This window comes from Camelus bactrianus, chromosome 25, assembly GCF_048773025.1.
Source record: "Camelus bactrianus isolate YW-2024 breed Bactrian camel chromosome 25, ASM4877302v1, whole genome shotgun sequence".
Taxonomy (NCBI): Eukaryota; Metazoa; Chordata; class Mammalia; order Artiodactyla; family Camelidae; genus Camelus; species Camelus bactrianus.
This window is the reverse complement of record NC_133563.1, coordinates 9,610,541-9,637,294: the sequence shown is the minus strand read 5'-3', so window position 1 is coordinate 9,637,294 and position 26,754 is coordinate 9,610,541. Positions and strand designations below refer to the sequence as shown.

Here is a 26,754-nt window from a genome sequence, read left to right as displayed (position 1 = left end):
GATCAATCGATCGATAGATCTTACACGGTATGTAAACTAAAGGGTTGAAGAGTCATTTGCTATTGAAAAATATTCTTCAAGGCCCTGAAGCAAAAGCCCTTAAGAGGTAAAAGGCAGAGCACGTGGGAGCCCGGGCACCTGGGCGTGGGGGCGCTGAGAGGGAGTCCGGGATGGCCCAGGGCCAGCTTGCACAGCCCTCCCTGTGGGCCAGAGGAGGGCATTTGGATTTTCTTCTACGTGTGTTACGAAGCTGGTGTAGAGCTTTTAGCAGAGGAGTGAACTGGTCTATTTTGTGTTTTTCACAGGTCACTCTGGGGAGTGGAGCCGAGTGGAGAGCAGATGGGGGGCAGGGTAGGGAGACAGAGGGCCAGAGTGAAGAGCGAGGTTCCAGCGAGGAGGGTGTTGTGGACGTTCGGGAAGGAGGTGATGGTAGTTCAGGCTGAGGTGGTGACAATGGAGATGATGAGAGTTGAGTGGGTCTGAGACAAATCTTAGAGACAGAATCAACAGCACCTGCTGATGGAATCACAGATGAGCCCTAGGGGTTTGGAGCGAACAATTGGGTGGAAGATGATGTCCTTTGCTGGAACGGGACGGGCTGGGGTCAGGGGAGAGCACAAGATTCAGACAGGAAACCAAGAGCTCCAGTTCCCTCTCCCATACTGGGCACTTCCCATGGGCCACCTTGAGTGGGCACAAAGGGCAGGGCACAGGATGATGGAGAGGGCATAACTCCAGCCTCTGGGTTTTCCTACCTCCTCGCTGCCATTCCTCCTCATTCTCCTGTGCTGATTCCTTCTCCTGTCTTAGATTCTAAACATCAGTGCCAGCCGGGGCTTAGTCCTTATCCCCTTTTCTTTTCTTTCCACATTCCCTTCCTTGGTGCCTCATCCAGGCTTTGGCTATAAACACTATCTATAAACTGATGACTCCCAAATTTATATCACCTCCCTGGACCTTTTATATCCAACTGTCTGCTCGACATCTCCAGTCAGATGTATAAGCATGTCAGAATTAAAACATGCGCAGCTAAGCATCAATAGTCATGCCCTCTGCCTCACCCCAAAGCCCTGCTTCTCCTGCATTTGTCTTATTTCAGTAAATGTCAACTTCATCCTTCCAGTTCTCTTTTTTTACACCCTGCAGCTCAACCATCAACTAATCCTGTTGACTCTGCCTTTTAGCTGTGTCCAGAATCCCACCAATTTTCACCTCCTCTGCTGCTCTCCAGGCTCCACCCACCATCATCTCTTGCCTGGGTCACTGCATGGCCTCCTGTCTGGCCTCCCGCCTCGGCCCTTACGCTTCTTTAGCTTACTCTCAACACAGCAGCCAGGGTGATCCTGTTAGAATAGAAATCACTCTGATCACTTCTTTGCTAAAAATCCTGCAGTGGCTGCATCTCACTCAGAGTGCATGCCAGAGTCCTCATGGTTACCTCTTGGTCCCACATCATCTGGTCCTCATAACTATCCGGATCTCATCTCCTGGTTTCCTCCCGCCCTGCTCCAGCCCTGTCCTTGAGTGTGCTCAGCGTGCTCTCTATGCAGACCCTTGTCAGCTGCTGTTTTCTCTGCCTGGAATAGTCCTCTCCCAGTCATCTCCATGGCTACCTCCTTCCCTCTCTGGTCTTTTTCAAACATCATTTTCTTAATGGGGCCTTCCCTGGCTTTTTATGTAAAATTTTAACAACCACTCCTGGCATTCCCCAACCCCCTTACTTTTCTCCACAGCTCCTCTCCTGCTAACATATCACTTATTTATCTTATTTATTGTCTGTCTCATGCCACTAGGCTGTAAGCTCCCTGAGAACAGGAGTTTTGCCTGTTTGTTCCCTGCTGAATCCCTAGTGCCCGGAGCCACACCTCCCTCCTGGTAGACACTTGGCACATATTTGTGACATGAATGAGTTCTAATAGGAGGTGGTCTCTTCCCTCTTAACTGCTTCTTTCTGGCTTTTTATGGAACTGTTGCCTTAATTTCTGTATGTGCTTGTCTGCAAAGCTAGTAGGGTGTAGTGGTAAAATCATTCGATAGCCACTTTCAAATCAAGTTTACCTTTTGACCCTTCACAAGCTGTGTGACTTGGAACAAGTCACTTTGCCTCTCTGAGTTTTCTTTCTCTTTTTTCTCTTTTTTCTTTCTTTCTCTTTTTTTTTCTTTTTTCTTTCTTCTTTCTTTCTTTCTTTTTTTCCTTATAAAATGGAGAAAGCTGCCCTGCCTATCACTCAGGGTTGCTTTGAAGGTGCAATAGAATGATGTATGAAGCGCTGTCAAGAGTAAGATGTCATTTTCACTGACCGCAGCATTTGGCCCCAGCTCAGTGCCAGAGCTCTGCATACATGACTGTCTCACTTAATTCTCACATCAAATCAGTGAGATAGGACCACATACAACTGAACTCACTTTGCAGATGAGAAAACTGAGGTGCCCCAGGAAGTTAAGTGAATTACCTGAGCTGCTCAACGATAGAGCCAGACTTTAAACCCAAGCATTTTTATTCCACGGCCTGAGTTTTTCCCCATTATGTTCAACTGGCACAAAATAAATGTCCTAATGACTGAATGGAGTAAGTAAAAGGATTTAACCGGAGGTGCAACTTTTGTCTCTAGACGATGTGTTTTCCTGACTGCTAATTAATGTAGCATTTCCCTGCTGTTGTCTTTCCCCCTCTTCAACTCCAACAGCAGAAGTTCCTGTCTTCCAAAAGGAAAAGGTATTCTCAGGCATTTTCCTGTCTTTTCCGTCCTCCCTCCAAGACTGCAACTCCGTCATAGATCCCCTGAGATTTCTGTCATCCCGCCTAACCAAGGCCAGATGCTCTTCTCAAGCTCAGACATCATACTTCGTGAAGTATTTGTAGTCTTCTCCTGAAACAAATTCTGGACTAAATTGCAAACACCCGCTTCCCAGATAACTTATTCAATGCTCTTCTGCCTGGTTTGTGTTATGGCCTTACTGTGCTAATGAATTTGTAAATGTGGTTTAATTACTGTTTACCGGAAAAATAGCTGCACACAGATCCGTCTCAGCGGGAGACTTAGCCAAAATGTTGAGGCAATTTGTTTCTACTGCAAAAACAGCTAATAATGAGAAGCACTTTTTAAACATTGGGGAAGGAACATAAGTTCGGTTTTGCGGAAACAGTGCTTTATATATCCTGGGAAATAAATCACTCTTTAAGAGAGCAGATTTAAATATCAAAGTGGCATTTTTTTTTCCCAAGGCCTTGCACATGGTGATTTGTATAGAACCAAGTGTAATAACAGTGGTTTGGTTGAACACCACACCAAAGGGCTATACTCTAAAGAACTCCCCAAAAGGAAAACTCAAACTTACTTGTAAATTCCATAAAGTGTTTCAAAGCTCTGTAAATCCATGTATTATGTATGACCTCATGTTTCTGAATTCTGGCCTCAGGCAAATTGCCAAGTTAGCAATTAAATGACAGTTTGAAAATTCTAATACAAACCAGCCTTTCCAACTTTTTTTCTGGAGGAAAAAGAAAGAGGTGGGGACACAGAAAGGAAGTGAAAGTTATGGAAAGTTTCAATTCATAAACTCTGTTGGTGCTCAGTTTGGAGTCGTAGTTTAATTTTTCTCTTGCACAAAACAGTACCTGCCTGATTCCGAGTGCAGGGGGACCTTTGAAAATAAGTTCCTTCTAGCAGCTGTTGATCCTGCTACTGGGAAGAAAGCTCACTCTGTTGCTCTACCCTTTGGGAATGCCTATCTAAGAGCCAAAATCAATCAACTTGGCAATTAATAAGGATTGCGTGTTGTTTCCTGAACTGTGGATGTAGCCAAAGACGTCTGAGCATGTGAGATGCAAACACTGCCCTCAAGGAGTTTATTTTTAGTGGGAGCCTCAGGCAGATATACAGGCAATTCAGTCTGAGATCCCAACAGTGAGGGGAGGGAGGGAGAACAGAGTGACGGCGGCCAGAAGGCACAAACTTCAGGTTATGAGATAAGTGAGTTCTGGAGGTGTAACGTGCAGCGTGGTGACTACAGTTCACGATGCTGTGTTGTATATTTGAAAGTTGCTATGAGAGTAGACTTAAAAGTTCTTAACAGAAGAAAAAAAAAAACTGTAACTGTGTGAGATGACGGATGTTAACTAAACTTACTGTGGTGATCATTTCCCAATATATGCATATATCAGGTCATTATGTTGTATACCTCAAATGTGCGCAATGTTCTATGTTAATTATATCTCAATAAAATTAGGGGTAAAAAAGAGATCCTTAGACCAAGTCTTAACTACCAACTAGTTGTGTCTCAATGTTCTGAAAGCTAGTGCGGAAAGACTCCTTTTTCAAGAAGATCATTCCACATTTCCATGTTGTAATTGTTTATCTATCAGTCATTCCTTCGTTCACTAACTCACCCAGTGTTATCTTTGGTGGGCCCTACAGAGACAAAGTAACTTCAACGGAGGTTCCTTCTCAAGGAGCTCACCCCGAAGTGGGAGGAAGGCAGACATAAACACCACAAAGTGAAAATCTCAAAGGGAAGTGGGAATCATTGTTAAAATGGGGATGTGTTATCTTTTATAATTCTATAATTTTCCAATACAAGAAAAATGTAAAATATAAGTGCAGAGCTCCTTTATGAAAAGGGATTTATCTTGACCATGCTTAAATCATAAAGACTGTAGACAGGGGAACTAAGCTCAGATGTCACCTCCTCCAAGAAGGCTTCCCTGATAGCACCCATGTCCCCTTTTGGCTTGGGTGTCCTTTGTATGTACTCTCACAGCACCATGTCCAGTCTCCTGATACCACATTTTGAATGTTTACTGTGTTGCCCTCTCAATGCCACCATCACCCCCACACATACACAACTGGGTGCCCCTTAAGGAGGAGAGGGCTCATCTGACTCTTCTTTGCATCCACAGCGCCAGAAATGTGCCTGGTATATAGCGCTCAATTAATGTTGAATTGCCCTGTGACTGGGAAGATGGTAATTACAGGATTTTTCCCATCTAATAAAAGGCGCCTTTATTCCTCATATTGTTTTAAAATAGATAACAAAAGGGTACATATTCTTATTTTTTGAAATGTAAATGTATTAAAAACATACATTAATAGCATATTTAGGTAAGGGTGCATATAAAAAAATCTAGAAGGACACACCCCAAAATGCTAGCAGTGGTTCTCTCTTAGGTGTTAAGATTTGAAATGATGCTGACTTCCTCTTCATGCATCACTGTGTTTTACCAGTTTGCTATGGATGTGCTGCTATTATGGTAAGAAAATATGAAGTCATTTGTATTTTGAAAAGGAAAGTTTGGTCATTCTAAGCGAAGTAAGCCAGAAAGAGAAAGAAAAATACCATATGAGATCGCTCATATGTGGAATCTAAAAAACAAACAAACAAAAACAAAGCGTAAATACAGGACAGAAATAGACTCATAGACAGAGAATACAGACTTGTGGTTGCCAGGGGGGTGGAGGGTGGGAAGGGATAGACTGGGATTTCAAAATTGTAGAATGGATAAACAAGATTATACTGTATAGCACAGGGAAATTTACACAAAACGTTATGGTAGCTAACAGAAAAAAATGTGACAATGAGTGTGTATATGTCCATGTATGACTGAAAAATTGTGCTCAACACTGGAATTTGACACAACATTGTAAAATGATTATAAATCAATAAAAAATGTTAAAAAAAAAAGAAAGAAAAGGAATGTTTGGCCAATTTCATAAGCCACAATCATAGGACATAAACAACTTCATGAAGCATCATCTTTACTATCTAAACCCAGTGTTGACAGTGATTTGCTGTTGTGGATCTAAATAAATGACCTAGCTTGGTAGCATTTAATGGAATTAGATAGGTTTCTATTTTCTTTACTTATGCCCACATTTATAATATTCAGAAGTAGCCCAAGCACTTTATTTGCAAAGCAATTCCCCTTTAATTCTCCCTGCTGGTACTTGGATTGGGGGTTAGAGCCCCAGTCTTCTTCAAGTCCCGCTCAACCTCTTGCAAATAGATAAGGCAGAACTAAGTAACCAATTAATTCTCTCTCTCTCTCTTTCATTACGAATCTCCTGTTTTTAGGTTGGCTCTGTGTAAAAGAAGTGTCAGTTTTCTGGTCAATGACATTTCTGCTCTGCATCTCTGCCTGCCTATCTTTCTGCATGTTGTTTGGCTGACCACAGTGTTGGAAAACCCTAGACAGTGTTGTTGGACTGAAATGCAATTTCTTTCTTTTTCCCAGAGGAACAATCACAGATTATAACATGTGCCTCTAAAGAAACAGTTTAAAAATTATATATACTCTATTCTTTTCTATCTGCAGCTGAATTCTTGCTGCCAAGATGGGGAAACAGAACAGCAAGCTGCGCCCAGAGGTCATGCAGGACTTGCTGGAAAGCACAGACTTCACGGAGCACGAGATCCAGGAATGGTACAAAGGCTTCTTGAGAGACTGCCCCAGTGGACATTTGTCAATGGAGGAGTTTAAGAAAATTTACGGGAACTTTTTCCCTTACGGGGATGCTTCCAAATTTGCAGAGCACGTTTTCCGCACCTTTGATGCTAACGGAGATGGGACAATAGACTTTAGAGAATTTATCATAGCCCTGAGTGTGACATCGAGGGGGAAGCTGGAGCAGAAGCTGAAATGGGCCTTCAGCATGTATGACCTGGACGGGAATGGCTACATCAGCAAGGCAGAGATGCTGGAGATCGTGCAGGTACGTAGCCCTCAGCCTTCCAAAGAGAAGAGCGTGGGTCACAAAGAAGAGCTGGAAGGCCCACGGGAGAGCTTAGTGGAGAGATTGCAAACTGGTGGCCCACCTGGGCACTGATTTGGCCTAGCCAGTGTTTCTGAAAATGTCGAACCTGTATACAAAAGAGGGTGATCGCATATCAAAATGCAGATTGCATGGCTTCTCTTGGAAACTCAGGAGCTCTGGCAACACCGGGCCCACATTCTTACCTGGAATAGGTCACCTGGTGCTTTGTGGTGACACCCCCCGACACACACAGATGGACATGCACTCTTCAGCTGGTCATGCTCACCAAGGCCACTCCATCCATTCACTGCAAGGGCCCAGCCTGCAGTGATATTTATTGACCAAACTGACCTGGGCTTAAATCCTGCCCCTTTCAGTCACTACCTCTGTGACTTTAACGAAGCCAGTTAACCTAAGTGAGCCTCAGTGTCCTCATCTGTAAAATGGAACTACCAACAGTGCCCCCTGCTGTGGAGTTTTTTTTTTTTAAAGACTAGATTGACTCTCCTTGTTCAATGCTTAGCACAGTGCCAGCTACATAGGAAAGTTAATCATCATCCTCATCATTAATTTCCAACTTTATTAGACTCGAATAAAAGTAGGGATCTCTAGCCTAGCTTCTGTCTAATCAGAGATACAAACAGTGCAGAATCGAGACCTTCATCATTTTAATAGGAAGCTCTCCATTTTATTTCCCCAAATCACTTACCCAGAGTAAATTTCCTACAGGGAACAGGAGAAGGGGCTCTAGTGTTGGCCACATTTTCCTGTGAGATCCCAGCAGACTTTGGGGAGGTGGGGAGGGGGCATAAGGAGCTATAGTTATGGCAGTGACAGCTTCGTCTGCAGGGGTGGGACAGGACCAAGCTAAGGAGACTGGGACACAGCTTGGGGGGGGGGGGTAAGGAAAGCCTCAGCTTCAGTAAAGAAGGACCGGGGAGGGGGGGGTAGCCCATGTAGGGCTGGAAGTCACTCACCATCTTAGTAGGTGAGTGGGACACAAGGGGGACACACCTGGCAGCAAATGGCTGGTCCAAAAAAGTGAGCATTCGGCTTCCTGGAGGGCTCATCTCAGAGGCCAATGCTTATCCCAGGACATTTGGGTGCAGAGGTAGGGCTGCAGCCCCTGGGAGACTTCGTGGGGTGCTGGAAGCAGGGGAGAGGGTGTAACACAAGGAGACAAAAAGGATTCAGCTAATGAGGACACAGGTGGAGGTGTTGACACTTGCTTTCAAAGATCTGTAGATAATGTGGTAACAGAAATTAAGGACAGAGCCTGAAAGAGAGCAACACTGTTCACCTGCTATTGAGCCTTGTGACTGAGGCCCGGGGTCTGCTACTGGGCCCGGGGGACTGAAGCCCATGGGCAGTTAGAGTGACAGCTGCCCACACTGCAGGAACGGGAATCCAAATGAGCACTCCTGCGAGGAGACCCCCGGGTCCATCAGCCCCTCTTCCTTTCTCCCTGGGCCACCAGTGGCTTTTCCTTCGCCTGGAATAGTAACTATCTGAATAAGCTGTGTTGAATGAATCCCTCAGAGAGAAGGATCTTTAACAAAAATAAAAAGCTTATCCCCTCCCCCAAAGATAAATATATGAAAAATATAATATCTACAAAAAAATGTGGGGACTATAGAAAAAAATAAAAGAAAAATAGACAAATTCTTCAGTTCACCCACAAAGGGAATCACTGCTAATAATTTTGTAATATATCCTCCTGGTCCTATTTCCATGCACTTAAAAATATCTAATTGATTTCATAATGTATACGAAATTTTGTGTCTTGCCATTTTCACTTAACATCATAACACAAGCATTTCTCATGCTACTGAAACATTCAACACAGATATTTTAATGACTGCATAATAGTCATACAACATATCATAATTTACCTAATTGCCCCTTATTATTGGGTATTTAGGTTGTTTCCAGTCTTTGTTATTATACATAATACTGTAACATTTAAAATGAAATAACAAACACGTAATTCTTGTGCATGAAGCTTTTTCTATATTTAGGATTATTTCCTTAGAATGGATTCCCAGAAGTGCAGTTACTGGGCCAAAAGGAATGAGCATTTATTTCTAAGGCTCTTGATGGAGTCTGCCAAATTGTTTTTCCAAATGTACCCCTGAAGTGAGCCAAGGGTGCCCTCTATCTTTGCACTTCTTGAGTTGTTCTGAATCTTTACACATGAAGATTTAAAAGGTGGTTTTTCATTTTAATTAGTTTTCTTTTATCTCTCCTTTTTATCTGGGGGTGCTGTGCACTGCCCCTTTGTTCCTCGGCCTCACTGCAGAGAAAGGGACGGGTATATTCCTTTTGCATAGTTCTTCTGGCTACCCCTAGTCCAGGTGCGATGGCCAGTTTTGAAAGATGTAGATCCTCAGGCGTGGAGGACTGTCCCGATTACGTGGGTTTATGGACATCAAGAATCATTCACATACTGCTTCCGCACCGGTGGTTAAGCACCCACTAAGTAGCTGGGAATAAACAGCACAGGGAGGAAAACAGACACGTTCCTGTGCTGTGGCATCCAGTTTGCAAGGGAGAGTGAAACGTTGCCGAGAATGTGCCGAAGGTGCTGAGCCCTTGCTGACTCGCTCCAGGTTCAGCACCAGATGTAAAAATTGATCCCCAGAATGAAGATGCATTCACCTTAACAAGGCACTTTCTTGACTACGACACAGCTCTGTCCACTCGCAGGTCCACAGTCAGTTTTCAGGTTATAACTGGAAGGGCACAGATTCCTTAATAAAGCTTATAGACTCGGGGTTCTTTAAGATGCCTGCAGATGGAAGGCTCAAGGTTCCTACCTTGTTTTCTACAGCACTGCACCCCGATGGTTAATATTCATGACCGGAGAGAGGAAATCTTGCAGCACCCTGAGGCACCTTCCAAATTGTCAGTGAGACTAAATTAAATTTAGAACCATTTTCCTATTAGGGGCTATTTTATTCTATTCTGCTACTTTGCAAACGGACAATTCATGTATTCTGTCTCATTCTTATGCTAATCCCCACTTTTCGGTGATTCTGGATGATCAGGAATTTGCTGTAGGATGTTACTAAACTTACGACTCGATTTCTTTTCCTTTCATCAACCCCCTCTTCTTTGGAAGTCCACACTCCAGGCCTCGTCACTGTGCCAAGAAGCTGTGTGCCTCTGTGGGGTTTCTCTTTTTTCGATTCTAACTGGTTAGCACCACTTAGGAAAACGCTTATCTGCTACATGCTACAATTACTTCAGAGGAGTCACTGTCTGTTAGGTGTCTGCTTTGTGCCTGGGAAGATATCAGTTAGAAAGTGATGAGATGGAGGCGAGCTCTGGGCTGGCAGAAGCACACATAAATTAAGGCTGTATTTGTTAAAGTGAGTCAAACTGCAGCTTGATTACAAGGGTCAGCACATAAACTCTTGGCTGAATGCCTGTCCCTCCAAGACTCAGAAATTCAAGCCATTTAATGCAAAATGCAAGTTCATGATGTTCACCTACAAATGCTAATAACTGGTCAGGGTGAAGACTGGAGTCCAAGCACATTTACAGTGAGACTTGACAACAAATGCAGGGTAGGACTCCATAAATTTTCTAGTTTTTCTTACCTAGCATTGCTTCCTATGGTTTAATTTTTGTATCCACAGAATATCATTGGTGGTAACAAGCTGGAATCCTTTTGTTTTTCCTGACATTGGTAGGAAGGACTCTACCGTGGACTGTGTAATGCTGAAATACACTGTATTAGTTTCCTCTTGCTGCTGTAACAAAATGCTATAAACTGAGCACTTAAAACAACACAAATTTATTATCTTACAGTTCTGGTGGTCAGAGGTCTGAAATCAGTTTCACTGGACTAAAACCAAAGTGTCCACAGCTTGTTTTCCTTCTGGAGATTTTTTAGGGGAAAAATCTGTTTCCTACTTTCTGGAACATTCCTTGGCTTGTAGCTCTTTTTATCCATCTTCAAAGCCAGCAACAGTGGATTGAGTTCTTCTCACGCTGTCATTCCTCTGGGTGTCTCACTCTGCTTCTCTCTTCTGCTTATGTGAGTACACTGTGAGTACACTGGGACCACCCAGATAACTCAGAATTACCCCCCATCTCAAGATCCTTGACTTAATCATATCTGCAAAGTCCCTTTTACTATGTAAGGTAACATATTCACAGGTTTCAGGGATTATGACATGCACATCTTTGGAGGGCCATTATTCAGTCTACTACATATATCAAACTGCAGTTATGTTTCTTTTTTTAAAAAAAATCATTTTATGCTATATCAGCATCTGGGTGAATAAGCAAAACCATATGCAGATTATTTTTAGAGTCTCAGACGAATGTCTTCACATTCATGTGTTTGTTTTTTTAAGTGACAAACTTAGGAACATGATTTAAGCCCAGTATTTTATTATTGCTTCAAACCCACCTCTCACAAGTCTTAAGCCAGATCACAACTCTGACCTTTCTCTTGTTATAGCAGATCCTCTCCAGAGGGGCCAGTGTCAGCCCCCCACTGCAAGAGGAAGGAGAATCCTTCCTGCCCTGCACAGTTCCCTGTCCCTCAGCCCAGCCAGAGGCAGGTCTGAGCACCCACACCCAGCCCAGCACAGGCCGTGTCTGAGGAAGGGGCCAGTGAGCACGTGAGTGGCATTGCCCACTGAACCATGAATGCTTGGGTGCCCTCTGGGGTCTCGGGGACGAGGGAACATAAACTTAGGGGTCCAGCAGCAGGACCACAGCACTCCCAGGGAAGAATGCAGGAAGAACGTGGAGGGAAACTGGCCCCCTTTCTGTTCTCTTGAAAGTAACTAGGACCCTTGAAAGAACACGTTTTTAACTACAGGACTGTCCTCAGGTAGGAGTAGATAAGCTGCGTTCTTTACTCATATGATTGAGTGAAAATCACAAGCTTTGACAAAAATTGACCACCTGTATCCAAAACAAAGATGAAGAGGAGGCCAAGGGAAGGTTTGGCGTGTGAGAGGTGGCGTCTTGGGCGAAGCGGTTCGTATCCCCTTACCTCTCGTTTTCCCATCTTCTTTACCTTCTCTTCATCAAGGAAGTAATTTAACCTTTCTGTGCATTGTTCTCATAATTTGTGAACTGGAACTAATCGCAGCACCTGCCTCATGAGTAATTGTAAGACTTAAACGGTTATTACAAGTCGAGCACCTAGAACAGTGCCTCTCAAGGGGCATCATTCAGTAAATGCAGGCTGCTGTTATCCTACAGCATTCCCAGAGCTGGGACGGGATGTTTCCCTGCAAAATAAAGGGAGGTCATTTCCCATTCAAAGGACAAGGTAATCGAATCTTCCATTAGGTTTTACATTACATACACCTAGTTATAAACTATATGTTCACAAAACAAAGGGAGGTAACCCAACAAGACCGCTGACTGGTGGAATTCACAGAAGAGATATTCGTGTACTGATAATTTTGGGAGTTCCCAGTCTTATTCAGCTGTTGTCTTTTCTACCTAACACCAGCCCAGCTGGGAATAAGCTAAAACTTCTGGGCTGCTCTGAAGCACACAGGATTCAGGTAACAGAAAGATCACCTTTCCAAGAGAGAATGTGGTTGGCACCAGGAATTCCCCAAGTCCGAACTGTTGACCTGAGCCCAGAGGTGCCCTTTGTGCACTGGGACTGTTGGGAGGATGGCCTGTCTGAATTTGTTCTCAAATTCCAGTGAGATTTTCCTGAAAGGAATATCTGAGCTAACTCAGTGTCAGCCTTAGCAGTTCTCAGGGAACTCACTTTAATGACCAGGTTGGAATAATTTCTAATTAGCATACTCATCACTTGGATGTTAATGATTGCTTTGAAAATACTTGGTGTTCAAATAAGTGTTGTCTTAGAATCAGATCCCCCTCCTAGTTGTGCTTCAAGGTTAATTGGAACTTTTGATGAGCAGTTCGAACTTCCTATCACCCTTAGTCTACATTGTCGTACCTTTTGAATGAATGAAACCTAAAGAAAGGAGGTTGGGCTTATACTGACAGCCCATCATAAAAGGTTGTATTTTTTGGGTTTCTTTTAGCTGTATGGGAATTTTTTTTCTGATTCACTCATCAGAATAAGGCATAAGTATGTATACAGCAACCAGATGAAGCAAGAGGAAGGGAGCTTATGGTGCTGGCCATGCCAAGGTTGGCTGTCCACAAACACCAAACAGATGCACAAATTAACCTGACCTTGTCTCCAGAGCACCACTGTGACCAATTCAGCCAACCAGCTTGTGAGCATTTGTGCCACAAATGATCAAAATCAGGACCAGAAAGACTTTGTTACATTCTTTCTAGAACCACGTCTGGAGTAGCATTTTTTTTCTTCCAAATCTTTCTAAATTGGTGCCAGAGATACTGTCACTTTTAATTTGAGATCTGAAACACTGTGCTCTTCTGATTGTGGGGGGAAAAAAGGCGTGGGGGTGAGAGCTTCTAGTCCATCTTGACATGGCCTCTGGGAATTCAGCTCCAAACTCTTGCCTAATTCTCCAGGATGAGTGGCCCACAGATGTCACTCTGGAATCCAACTTCAGTTTCTTTCCTGGAGAAAATTCCTTACAGCAGTTGCTTAGGCTAGTGACTTTCTCTAAGAACTAACCTGAGTGTTTGCTATCAGCTGTGTCTGGCTTATCCCTTTCTTATGAGGAGATTAATCTTAAAATGACAAGGCACATTATAGAGTTTGAGTTACGCATCTGGCGCCATGAGTGAGCGCCGCCACCCAAAGGCCCCTCTCCGCCGTGCCCTCCAGGGGCCCTTTGTGGACTCCTTCCTCCTTCCATTCCCTAAACGTGGATATTCCCCAGCAGCATTGCAGCCTCACTCTCTTTTCCTTTCTCTCCCTCCGGGAAGTCCCCTCTTCTCAGTGCTTGTCATGGGCCAGGCGTTGTGTTAAGTGTTTTCCGCGCTGTATTAGTTTCCTAGGTTGCTGTAACAAATTACCATAAACTCGGCAGTTTCAAACAACAGAAATTTTTCCCATCACAGTTCCGGAAGCCAGAAATCCAAAACCAAGGCGTGGGCATGGCTGGTTCCATTCCAGAGACTCCTGGCGGGGAGTCTGCTCCATGCCTCTGTTCTGGCTTCTGGTGATGGCTGGCGAGCTTTGGTGGTTTTCAGACTGCAGCTGCATCTGTCCAGTCGCCACATGACATTTTCCCTTGTGTCTGTGTCCAAATTTCCTTCTTCTTATAAAGACACATCATTGGATTAGGGCCCACCCCAATCCAGTATGATCTCATTTTAACTTGATTACATCTGTGAAGACCCTATTTCCAAATAAGGTCCCGTTCATAGGTACTGGGTGGACATGAATTTTTGCCCGACACTAGTCAACCTTGTACACGTGCATTATCTCATTTCAACCTTGAAACAGCTTTATTAACAATGTTTTATGGATGAAGAAACACATCACTTCCAGATCTTCACCTCTACTCTGTCCAGCTGTTACTGGACTTCTCCACTAAGACACTGCACTGGTACCTCAGTCAGACATTCCAGAACTAAACTCTGTATTACTCACCTCCCCCCCTCAAATGTGAAGTCCTAAAACACAGCAGCTCCAGAATGTCTGTTTAGGAAAGTAAATGGGATCTTTGCAAGAGGTTTTTTGAAGCAGCCTTTGCAGAGCACTTTACATAAGACTGAAAAAAAAATTCGTCACCCGTATCTAAAAATGATGGGCACCACCACTGACTTGAAACAAGACGGTGGCAGGAGGGATGTGCAAGAATGATAAATTTAGGAAACTATTAAGGATACAGATTTGATAGGTCTAGTCAACTGCCTGGATGTGGAGATAGACGGGAGAGAGGTACCGAAGATGTCTTTGACTTAATTACAGGATGGATGGTAGGACTACTTAGAAACACACACACATATAAAAGTTGGGGGAATGGGACTGGGCAAAAATGAGCTAGTTTTTTCAAGTAAAATCTTACATGAAACCTAATAGAAGAATGGAGCTGCTTTGGTTGAAAAAAGGCGTAGGCCCCATATTCTCCCCTCGGCCTCCCCCCGTCTGTGAAGGCAGCTCCAGAACTTTGGTAGAACGTTGTGGAAGTTACTCAGTGTATCCCTCTATCTCTGAACAGGAAAATGCTTGTGCCATTCTAGATACATAGACACTGATCCCATTTTAAAAGTGTTTCCAAGAGGGGTCCTCAGGGCCTGTCTCTCCTGCCCTTCCTGGCGTGGTGTAGCCTCCCAGGCAGGGGGCTGCTCTCTATGCATAGTCTAAAACAACCTTGAACTGCCTCACTTCCTTTGCCCTTGGCGGGTTGTCCTGGGGCCTGGTGTGTCCTGTTAGAAACCCTGCATCATCTGATGAAAAGTCAGTCTGGTTTCCTTCAGAGAGAAGACTGAACTTTAGCTCTTGGAATTGTGCCTGCCCTCAGTTAATCCCCCAACTTCTAATCGTTTCAGATACAAGTCCTTCCTTTCCAGCATCCCTAGAGGTGGTTCATTCAGAGGGAAAAAAAAACACACACATACACACACACACACAGAGGCCATGAGGAGGCTAGTAAGACCCCTGGCCATGGATGGCACTGTTCTAAGTCTGCACAGGGCAGAGCACAGCTGGGCTCCTGGGTGTCCCATAGACATATTTACCCAGAGACAAGAATAGGGCTCTTCAAGTTTAATTAAAAACAGGATGTCCCTGCTGGGTCTCTCATTGACATTGCTAAAAATAAAGTAGGGAAGTAGCCTGGCCTCTTAATGGCTTAATCCCATTAAATTGAGGGGGTGGGGGGAAGCTGGAGCTAAGAAAAGGCATGACTTGTTTCAGATTCTGTCTGGGGCTGTGTCTGTTCCCTCCCCGCGCTGTGGCCGCCTAGACTTTGAAGTCCTAACAACAGCCAGTGCTGGGCTGTTGGTGCCGTGGAAGAGGGGCAGAGGGACACATTCCCCAGCGAGGTTTTGCAAGGCTGTCACCCACTTACTCACTCTTGGGACCTCTAGGACTTGTCACCTCTCTTCTTTGCTCACCCATGTCCTAGACCTGGTTTTGTGAATAATCCACTAATCCCTTTCTGTGAGCTGATGCACATTTAAAAAAAAATCTCGTCTGAGTGCTATGACAGCCATCCGGAAACGTTAGCCTCCTAAACGTGCCTTCACTCCCTCCTCAACCCCACAGCACACTCAGCCATGCACCTCCTGCACAATCCCAGCAGCCTCGTTTGCAAATACACTCACATAAGGGCACCCTGCCTCCTTCATTTTTGTTTTGTTTTTGTTTTTGTGTGAACTGTCCTCATTTCTCTGCTCCCACCCAATTCCTTTAGCCTAACAGCTAAAGACTAAATTCTTGAAGACTTTCTTTTGGGTGTGAGAGCCTTGTTTTCTATCACACATTCATCTGGCTTTTTACTCTTTCACTCATTGGTTCAACCAGAGTAGTAAGAGAAAAATCTCTAGATTATTATACAGTTGACTTCCCTTCAGAATGCAAAGAAGGAGAATTTCATGAGCTTCAACTCTTAGAGACTGAGAGCTCCAAGAAGTGTTCCAGTCTGGTGGGTTTACTTGCTACACTGGGACCTTACTGAGGCCAGAACAGACTTGGAAGGAAGCTTGATTACACAGCATCCTTAAGACCCAGCAAAAAGCCAACTTATTATGTGCCCATAGATGCCCCGCCCATATCCGCTCTACAGCTCCTGAAATGTGTCATCTCTTGCACCTCTAAAGAGATGTGCTGGTGGTCTAGTCGGGGGCTGATTTCCGGACACTGTTTTCTCGTTGTTCTAAGATTCCTGAGCTTACAAATTCACAAAATATTTAGACTGTGTAAGTCTGACATCTGGGGGGGTGTGTGTGTGTGTGTGTGTATGTGTGTTCATCGGTTAGTGTCACCGATTCCTCTTTGGATTAAGAATTACAGAAAAACTTCCATGCAAGAGCAAAGAAACCTGAGCAGAGGGCACCAGGACCTCAAGACCCAGCTGGTGTGGAGAGACCCCTGCTTTCTACTCCTGATTCTAAATAGTCGCCTGGCCCTGGAAGCCCAGCACCTCTGTTTCCCCATTTGTAAAACAGTCTCTACCTCTACAGCCTCTTGTAGCCCCACCAAGGAGTCAGGTGCCCCACTGGCTTGGCACGTGGCACTCTAACCCCAGCACAGATGGCAGGTGGACCTGGGCTAGGGGACAGCAATGGGGGACGAGGAGGAAGCCAGAGCATGGCCTGCCCCTCACCTCTGGAACACACTTTAGTGAATGTCTCTTGGGAAAGCTGACTGTGGTCAAGCTTCCTTACCCAGGGACACCCATCCCCCCAGGCGGGGCCAGGACTCCCAGCTGGCCCTCCTCCCAGAAAGATTCACTACAATTCAGTGAGGGCTTTGGGTGGGTTAAAGTCAGACTCAGGGGGCCTGGCCTGAGGGGTCCCAATGGGGCGGGATCAGCCCAAGGGTCAGCATACTGGGTGAGTCCACTCTTCATGCCTGTCTTATCTCCTGAGATCATAATATTTACCTGCATTTCTCCAGAACACTTTAGGGATTGAGACAAGATTGATCCTGAGCAAGTCTGTACAGCAGAGAAGTTCAGCCACTATCTCTTTTTGCAGCCCGTTGGCTCCTGCATTTCCCCTTTGGAGGCTCCTTCCCCTCCACTGCCTGCCCTTCTTTTCCAAACTCCAGAACTTCCCAGAAAACTCCAGAACTTCCCAGAGCTCTCTGCCCACCTTCTGGCAAAATCTACTTTTTCTAAAACTCTGTCTAGGGGTTAAAACTGAGTAGCAAAACCATGGACTGGGGATGAAAACAATGACTTTACATTATTCTTCCAAAATAAAAACAGCATTTGACAACCGAGTCCTTCCAGGCCTTTACTATGAATACCATGGGGGGTCCACAGGCGGTAGGGGAGATAGTTTTAGTACCACTTACAAAACCTTTTCAGTGGAATCCTCTTTTGCCCATCAGATTTCAGATGTACTCAGTTGCTCTCAAGCCTAAGACTGTAGACTTACCTAATCCCGAACTTAGATGGCAGATTGTTCCCATCTTGGGGACACCTGACAGCTTGCTGAGAAGGAATGCAAAATGACTGCCACATACAAGGGGAAAGAGCACTGGGATGGATTGGTAATGTCTGTCTGGGAGAAGAGGAGGGCAGGCCCTTACTGAGGTCAGTGTTTATCATCCTTGAGGGATGCAAGGAGAGACCACGTAGACACCGACCTACCTCTCTGTCCTGAGGAATGTCGTCTATAACCCGAGAGCAGGGACGTCAGAACAGCGGCAGCAACACACAAGGACCTCGTTTGAAATGCAGTGTCTCAAGCTCCCCATCTCCCCAGCCCACCCTTCTCAGTCAGATTCCGTATTTTCACAAGATTCCCAGGGGATTCACGTGCACATTAAAGTTAGACACTGGGGGTCGAGTGGATCTCCCTGTCAGCTGTTGTTCCTGAAGGGTCTTAGCGCTGGACAAGCTCCGCTGGCCTGGCTGCTCTCACCAGCAACTGCGTGTCTCTTTTTAAAGCAGATTGGCAGGAACCGAGCTGGCTCTCTGTGTGAAGGGGCGGCGTGCTTTTCACCCCTGTATTTGGGGGGCTTAATTGTGTGCCAAACCAAAGCATGTGTCCATCTTACCACGGTGCTGCTTCTGTCCCCAGGCGATCTATAAGATGGTTTCCTCCGTAATGAAAATGCCTGAAGATGAGTCAACCCCAGAGAAGAGGACAGAAAAGATCTTCCGCCAGATGGACACCAACAGAGACGGTAGGAGGCCATGGCTGCTTTGCTTTGCTCAGAGTGGGGGCTGCTGGAGGGGCTGGGGTGTGCCACTGGGAGATGCCACTCGAGGACAAGATATAGACCGTGAGGACCTGGCTCAAGGCCCTTTGTGAAAGTGGCTCATCCTGCATGTTACCTGCCAGAGGAGGATGGAGGAGGACCAGCGTGGTCCACAGCAGGCTGGATCCTGCAGGCCAGCTAGTCAGAAAGTGGGGAGGGGCTTGGTGTCCATCCTGACCCTGGTAGCCTTCCTCTCAGCCTGTCCAAGGGGTTTTGTTGGGGTCTCCTGCACATGCTCCAAAGTGTCGGGTTTCCTGGAGCCAAGCAGGGCTCCTCAGCTGCTGGGGGCTTAGGTGGCCAGCAGGTTCCACTCTGAGGGAGCCACCCACAATTCAAACCCAACAAGGGGATGCAGAGCAAGCCAAAATGAAAGGAGGGATGGATTTCAAGCTCAAGAACAGTGGGTTTTAGATGTCGGATTGCCAGATAGAACACAGGAGGCCCAATTAACTTTGACTTTTTGATAAATAACAAATGAATTTTTAATGTAAGTATGCCCTATGCAATATTTAGGACATACTGAAGAAATTGTTTATTTGAAATTGAAAGTTAACTGGGCATTCTGTATTTTATTTGCCAATCCTGGCAGCCCTATGGAGACGTAATACCTGAGTTTAAAGTGTTCACACAGAGCCCAGCCCATAATAAGCCCCAGTCATCTGTTGCTCTTGCTGTTATTTCTGGCTCCCCTGTTCTGCTGGGCTTCCCCAGCAATTCTTGTCAGTGATGAGTGGATGCACCGGTATACCCCCGACGGAAGGCTTTGTTGCAGAGTGAGCCTCCGTTTCTATCCCTGTGCCCTCTGGGGCACCAGCTGCTAGAGTATCCGGGTTTGCAGGGTACAGGCCAGTCTGTTTGTTTTGTTCCTTGACAAAGGTGCCATTACATCCCATTTCTTTTTGTGCCTTGAGTCACAGCGAATAGTTTGTTTTGCAAAGACTAAATAAGCTGTATTCTTTTAATGGACTAATAAACTTGCTAACATTAAACTGCATGATTTGCTGATGCTCCAGAAGAGCGCAGGTAGACTTGTATCCTGCCCAGGCCTGCATCCTCTTTAGAACAGGTGTGAAGGAAGGGAGAAGACCCAGACACCGCACGATGAAACCCCCACTGGGAGAGATCAGAGCCTGCCCGCTGGGACTTGGCCGCACTGGGGTCACTGGGCCCTGCCTGTGAAAGCCCTGTACTTTCCTAAGGGAAAACCTTGGGTTGAAAAAAAAAAAAAAAGAGTGGGAACCGTACAGGGAGGGGCTTTAAGTCTGCAAGGGGTCAGACTCTGCCCAACCAGGACACTTGGTGCTTCCACTCAGGGCTTCTGGACCCCAAGGCGGGGCGCCGGAATAGAGGCCTCATCTGGAATCTCCTGCCATCAGACTCTTCTTGGTAGGAGTTCTTTGCATCTAACCCCTGGCCGCTGGCTTGGAGAGAAGAATCTGGCCCCCAGTCTGGGAGCCAGCCCCGACGCACGCAGGTGGTTAGTGGGAGCCAGTGAGCAGATGTAGATGCCAAATGCAGGGTTTGCCCACCATGCCAGGGAAGGGGGAGGAGCTTTGCCTCCCGACCAGCATGAGGAAATTTCTAGAAGGGAATTTAAAACCAACTCTAGCTTAGGCAGGAAGCACAAGGACACGAGGTAGGAGTGGAATCCCAGGCATTCTCCCTCCTCCAGCCCTTCGGGGTAGGAAGAAAGTGCCCAGATTTACAGGAGGGACCCAGCAGGTGCCCTCTGCTTGGAGCACATCCCTCTCTATCCCCCTTACCTCAGATGGAAGGACAGCTGTTCTCACACCTCGTCCAAAAGAAGGAACCCTTCCCCTGGATGTCTGTTCTGGCCCCTCTGCCCACATGCTGGGTGAGGGACTCTTCCAGCAAACCTACCCGAGTGACCCGAAGGAGCCCCCCAGGGCGCCTGCAGCTGGAAGGGCCACGAGGGCAGGTACCATATTAGTTAGGGCCACCCAGCACCCCGACCCGCAACGCCAGGGCCGGGCACACTGTGAGCTCCCGGGACGCCGTGTGCTGTGCCCGGGGGGCGGCGGTGCGCTGCTGTACCAGACCCTGCCCCGGGGTCTCCGCCCGGAAAGACACACGGTGGGTCTCACACGGCGGGAGAAGGCGGGAGGAGGCGAGCCGCTGCTGCCGCAAGGTGCTGCGGGAAGACTGTACGATCGTGCAGCTGCCGGCAGCCACCGCTCACCGGTCCTCTTACTTTCTAGGAAAACTCTCCCTGGAAGAATTCATCCGAGGGGCCAAGAGCGACCCGTCCATAGTGCGCCTCCTGCAGTGCGACCCCAGCAGCGCCGGCCAGTTCTAAGCCCGGCGTCCCACGAACGGTAGAGCTGCTTGTGTTCCCTTTGGATTTTTCTTTACAACTTTTTTTTTTTTTGCCAAACAATATTGACGGTGATGCTGTTCCCCGTGTGGTCGGATGCACCTTTCTCCATGCCGCCTTCAGCTTCTTTTGTCATGGACGCTTCGTGGGAGTGTCTGCAGCCCCCGCTCGCTTGTGGAGAGCATGGACAGTGCTGTCACGCACAGACTTTGTGGTGTTCGTTGTTCTGAAGATGTTTCATTGTTATTATTTTTCCTTTGATTCGAGAGTCTGTGTTCTAAAAGTGAAGACTCGGGGAGGCAAGCCAAGGGAAAACCAATCCAGTCCAGTGATTCTAGTGCAAGCTTGAGGGGCTTGTTTGAAAAACAAAACTCCCCACCTGGGTCTGGAGTCACACATGCCCTAGGGAAGATGCTGGATTCCCCAAGGATGAAGAATCCTCTGGGGCCAGGCTCTTAAAGGGACCTGGGGGATCCCCCTAGAGGCCCACCCCACTCTCTCCCCAGCAGGCTGTAGTTTCTAAGCTGTGAACATTTTAAGGTCAATTAATAGAGGAAAAAGATGGCTCAGCCATTTCTTCCCAGGTTTACACTAGTTGAACTAAGATGAGTGTCTTTGGAAATTAAAAGCAAATGGTAACTTCTATTCCCAAACCAGATCCATCTTGTTGCCTACTATTGTGGTTTAAAAAAAAAAAAAAAGATTGTTGTATATAAAATATTGGGTATTGCTGACCAAATTAAGTGTTTTGCCTTGTTTAAATGAAATGCATGTTTAGTGAGCACTAATACAATCTTATTACAGAAGACTGCAGTAGCTTATTGTGAAGTAAGCCAATTATAAAGAATGTCTATGTCTTGTTTTCAGGTCATATCCGTCTTTGCACAAATGCACCAATCAACAGGTATATATATTTTATATATTCCAGAAGAGTACAAAGTAACCACGACTAGGGCCCAGCCTGAATTTTGAATGCTTTTCCAGTGGTAGTGCCTAGAGAACTTAAGTGGGGCAGGTTTAAGTCGGACATGTCAGTTGGAGCACCAGAAGCTTCATATTTATTAGAGATGTGAGGTGATGGTTCGCCCTCCCAGCCCAACAGCTGATTGATAGTATTGGATTGGAGGTGTGGTGCTTTTCTGAGCAGATCAATATTCTGTAGACACTCCCCCTCCTCCAAAGAGCATAAACGCTCAGGACTTCCCAGTGCTCGAGTCCACCTGTATGGTTAGGAAGCCATAGCTGGAATGTTGACTTTTCCATGCTCCTAGAGGCCCTTAAAAGAGTCAGAGGTTGAGCAGTCATCTGGTTCATCTTGAAGTGTGTCTGTGATTTCCAAGGCCATCTATGGGGAATCCAAAAGTATTTCCATCATCGTGTTCTTTGAATGCAGATTTCTATTTCCAGAAGTGATAACACAAATTTGAGTTGTTGTGTGGTCTGATGACCTCATACACCCTAATTTGAATTGGAAGGTAAGAATAAAAGTTGCTGGCCACAGGTAAGTCATATTTTCACAAGCACTAGGCATGGGGAAGCCCAAACACTATAGGATGTAGATGGGGAGAACCTGTCTCAAGGGAAGGCAGAGGGGTCCCCACTGGGTCTGTCTGCTGCCAAGCTACTTCCCATAGACCATTAACCGCAGAAGGAGAAGCTCATAACCATGAAGAAAATGACACAGTGTCCATTCCAACCTCCAGATTCCTATGTATCACTGCAGTCCATTTTAACTGATAGAAAATTCCAAATTTGTACGGTTGACCAAAGTGAACCAAATTTGCAGGGTGAAATTTTGAGACCTGGACTCAGTAAAATAATCTTCATCTTCCTCTGAGTGTCAGTTTCTCATAGTGGTTCCAGACTGTGAGACTTGCCGAGTTTCCCCATGGGCCAAGTGGCAAAATCTCGTTTTGAAAAACAGAGCGTCCGCCCAAGGCATGGCGTGCAGAGTGGCCAGGAAGCCGGCACCTCTGCGGGAAGCGTTCAGGAGACGCGCCCCACTTTCTCGTGCTCTTGAGTAAAGACCTCGTTCTCCCTTTAGTGCTTAGATGGTGGAGTCAGTTAATGTTGGGGAAAGCCAGCCGGGGCTCTGCCCTCGGTCATGACATCTTATTGATCCAGACTCACTTTGTTCCCTAGAGCCTAGATCTAGGGAGTGAGCAGCAGGGAAGCGTGTCTCCAGCTGTTAAAAAACCAGAGCAGACGCATGGCTAACGAACACCGACACACCAGGGATAGATGGAAAATCGTCCTTGCCTGGCCTGCCATTGACCCTGTCTGTATTTTCTTGAGGGTTGTTTTTCTCATTCTTTTCCTTCCCAAGAAGGCCTTTGTATGTCTAACCCAGTGCGCTCGAGTGTGGCCACGGGACTCTGCAGCACCCAGAAGGCTGAATGCCTGAAGGCTTACGTCACTCCTGTGCTGGGCTGTTCATTGTCATTGCTGTGTTGAGGGACCTCTGGAAATGGAGTCCATTCTGTCTGAAATCAAGCCAGCCTGTGCTGTTCAAGGGACTGGAATAAAGTGGCTTATGACTTGAAGGATGCAACAGTGTGGTCAACTGTTCTTACCCTTGTTTAGGGTGGGGAAGGGGTGCTAAGGGTGCCGTCCCATCCCATCGATGTGCCCCGAGGGCACCTTCCACAGTATATTTAATTTTATATATAAACCCCTTCCTATGGAGTGGGTCCTAGTTGAGTGGATTGTGTCATCTAGCTTGGCATTCAAGAATGTTAATTTTTTAATATGATTGTCTGGGACATGAGGGTTCCTTGCCCAAACTGCGGCTGCAGCTGCATCTGTGCCTGGGTGAGGGCCCAGATGCTATGCTGGCCTCCTCCTGGGTATGGTTTCTGCCATAGAGATGCAAGGAAACAGGCTTTGTGAAGGAGGGGATGGGAGGGGCTGCTGGGCTCAAGGTCCTGCCCCAAAGCTTCCTTGCTCTACACGTGGGCTTCCTCACTTCCCCCACTCATGGCCTTCACTTTCTTTTCACCTTCTCTCCTTCCTCACGACCGATGCTGCAAACTCAGTCTCAGCCTGAGGTGCAGTGGAAGAAGAAACTGAGGCAGCTTCCTCCTCACTGGGAATTAGCATCCTCCTCCCCCTCTCTGGGCCTCTCAGTCTGGAGAAGAGTCGATAGAAAAGCCTCAAAGGCCACAGCCTCAAAGCCAGTTCAGACCTAGGTGTTTGCTTGTTGCTGCTGTCATTGGTCCTGCCTACAGCACAGAGGCCATCGATGCGGGAGAAAGGGGCTGAAGGTCAGCTCTAGTAGGTGTCTCATGGGCCAACTAGACCTCATGTAGGAGCTCAGTTGGCCTGGAGAAGAGGCTTTTTGTACTTCACACACTTGCTTTCTATGGACTGGCAATGGCCCTGATGCCCATGAGAATTGAGCATGAGTGACCCCATGTCAGTCATGGCCATGATGGTGAGAAGGTGGCTGGGACCCTCCAACCTGACCAGGAGCCTGCACTCACACACCTGTTGGAGACCAACCTGTTATTTTCCAACAAATTTTCGAGCCTGAGGCTCTTATTTTTAGGGTACTGGCCCTAAAACACACCAACCTAACTGGACCCCCTGATCAGCCTAGTCAGGATCTGGAGGCACAGGCCAGGTGAGGAGGAGGCTCCAGTCACGGCAGGGAGGAGATCACAAGAGCTTTCTTTGGAAGAAATGGAGATGCCTCTCTTATCTGTGTCAGGAGTATGCTCACACTCTCCTGAAAATTTTCTGTTTTTTAAGGAGGCTGAAGAAACAAGAGAAAGAACATTGAGCCCTGTATTTGCCAGGGCAGTAGACTGTCAGTCAAATCCACCAAAAATAGAAAGATGGTGACAGAGTGAAAAAAGTCCAGGCCAAGGGTATGACCAATGGTATGTTCATGTCAAACAGGCTTCTCTACACTAGAATGATGGCCACGTGTCCAGAACTAAGACCGCTCCTGGGCACTTGCTGCACTGGGTATCAATGTGCCACGCATGATCCCAGACATCCCTGGGGATGCAAACAACCATCATGCTGAGAACATTGCACAGTGTGGCGCTAAGGCACACTGCCCACTAGGGCAGCAAGAGGGGTCAGGGCCTCAGGGAGGCTAATTTGGTGACTTCTTGCCTCTGCATTATTCCAGGAAGTGCATAGCATTTTTTTTTTTTTTTTTACTGAGTTGTAGTCATTTTACAATGTTGTGTCAAATTCCAGTGTAGAGCACAATTTTGCAGTTATACATGAACATACATATATTCATTGTTACATTCGTTTTTGCTGTGAGCTACCACAAGATCTTGTATATATTTCCCTGTGCTATACAGTATAATCTTGTTTATCTGTTCTGCATATGCCTGTCAGCATCTACAAATTTTGCACTCCATTTTAATAGTTCTCTTAAAAGAGATGGTGAAAAGACTTCAAACTTGAGGGCAGCTCAGCCTGCCGACCCTTATCAGATACTAACAGTTCTGCCACCAGTACGCCATACACATGTAGACAGACAGATGGACAAACTCTCTCTCTCTCTCTCAAAACGTATCTTTCCAATACCAGTATTTAAGCGCTTCACTGGGCTCGTATTGAACATTCAGTGGTGCTCCAACACGTTACCAAGCACTGTAGTCTTGGAAGTGTGTTTATGTTCAGGAGAAGCTGGGAGAGGGTGGTGGTTAGGATTTATTAGTGAAAAAGTAGCAGGCCAAGCTCACAGATCAGCTGGTGAGTTCTGTCCAGAACCTTGAAGACAATTACAAAATAGCTTACACCAATGCCTGATGGCAGAGCAGAAATCAAGGTCTTATACTGAGGGCTGTGAGACAGGTGTGCAACCCAGGGAACAAGTAGGTGACCTTTGCCTTTAGTGCCCTTTCAACATCCTTTTCTTCTCTTTTGCTGCTTCTGGCCAATCAGAGGCCCCCACTGTGTTCCCTAGAATTTCTTTGTCTCCAAAATTAACCTGTGTACCTGATTAGCAGAGAAGCGTAGGGATGAAGGATCCTGAGGACAGTGTGTCATACCATGGAGGTAGACCAGAAGACTCATTCGGGGAATGTTTACATATAAAAGTAGAGCCTCAGTGAATCTATTGGAGATCTTTTCAGAAGGGGGTTGGCTGTGATGACCACAGAGGTGCCCAGTTTGGATCTTCCCTGACAAGAATCTGCTGCTGGAAGCACAGCTGCTTTACAGGCCCCTGCTGCAACCTCTGGATCCATCCCAGCATTCACCCTGAGGCCTCACTCTGCAGGGCTGCTCACAGTCCATGACTGCACATGGAGGGATTTACCAGAACTCCAGCGGGTGACCTTTGCTCAGAGATGCCCGTGGGCCTGGCTGAGACTTTCTCAGAACTGTGCTGCAGTCTGGGGTTCCGCCTGCCCAAGCTTCCCCCTCTTCCCTCTCCTTTGGCAGGGGTCAGTCTGCACACTCACTTCCTGCTCATTTCCCCTTCATCCTTCACATGACATTTCCTAATGAGTCTCTTGAACATTGAATCCCACCTTGGTGTCTGCTTCTTGGAGGACCTGGATGACACACTGACCAACTCCTTCCCCACTCCTGTTGATCCTCAGGTACGTGGGCTCAGACACTCGAGCTGGCAGCCTTCTCAAAGTGAGGTTAGTGTTCGGTGACCTCTCATCACATTGTGAAAGTCTAAGGGTAAGCGGGGAGCCTTAGGACTGGGGTTGCCAAGCCCTGTTTTGGTGCTGGTGATGCCAGCCATTCTCACTTGGCACATCACTGCCTCTGACGGTGGACTGCTTCTCATCTGCCCCTTGGTCCCCAGCACGGGGCCCAGTGCTGGGTCCAGTAACTGAGCAGGAGCTAGCACTGGACCCTGTAGCCCTGACAGCTGG

General features: G+C 46.5%; 1 protein-coding gene across 12 annotated transcripts in view; it reads left to right on the top strand.

The window, feature by feature from the left end:
• Positions 1–23,442, top strand: part of NCALD (neurocalcin delta) — a 364,310-nt gene extending 340,868 nt beyond the window's left edge. For all 12 annotated transcript variants that reach the window (XM_074352999.1, XM_074353005.1, XM_074353007.1 and 9 more), the window contains 3 exons: positions 6,314–6,710; positions 18,384–18,489; positions 20,784–23,442. In XM_074352999.1, the coding sequence (XP_074209100.1) occupies positions 6,333–6,710; positions 18,384–18,489; positions 20,784–20,881 (582 nt within the window). In that variant the 5' untranslated portion in view covers positions 6,314–6,332 and the 3' untranslated portion in view covers positions 20,882–23,442. The remainder of the gene's footprint in view (positions 1–6,313; positions 6,711–18,383; positions 18,490–20,783) is intronic.
• The last annotated feature ends 3,312 nt before the right edge of the window (positions 23,443–26,754 follow it).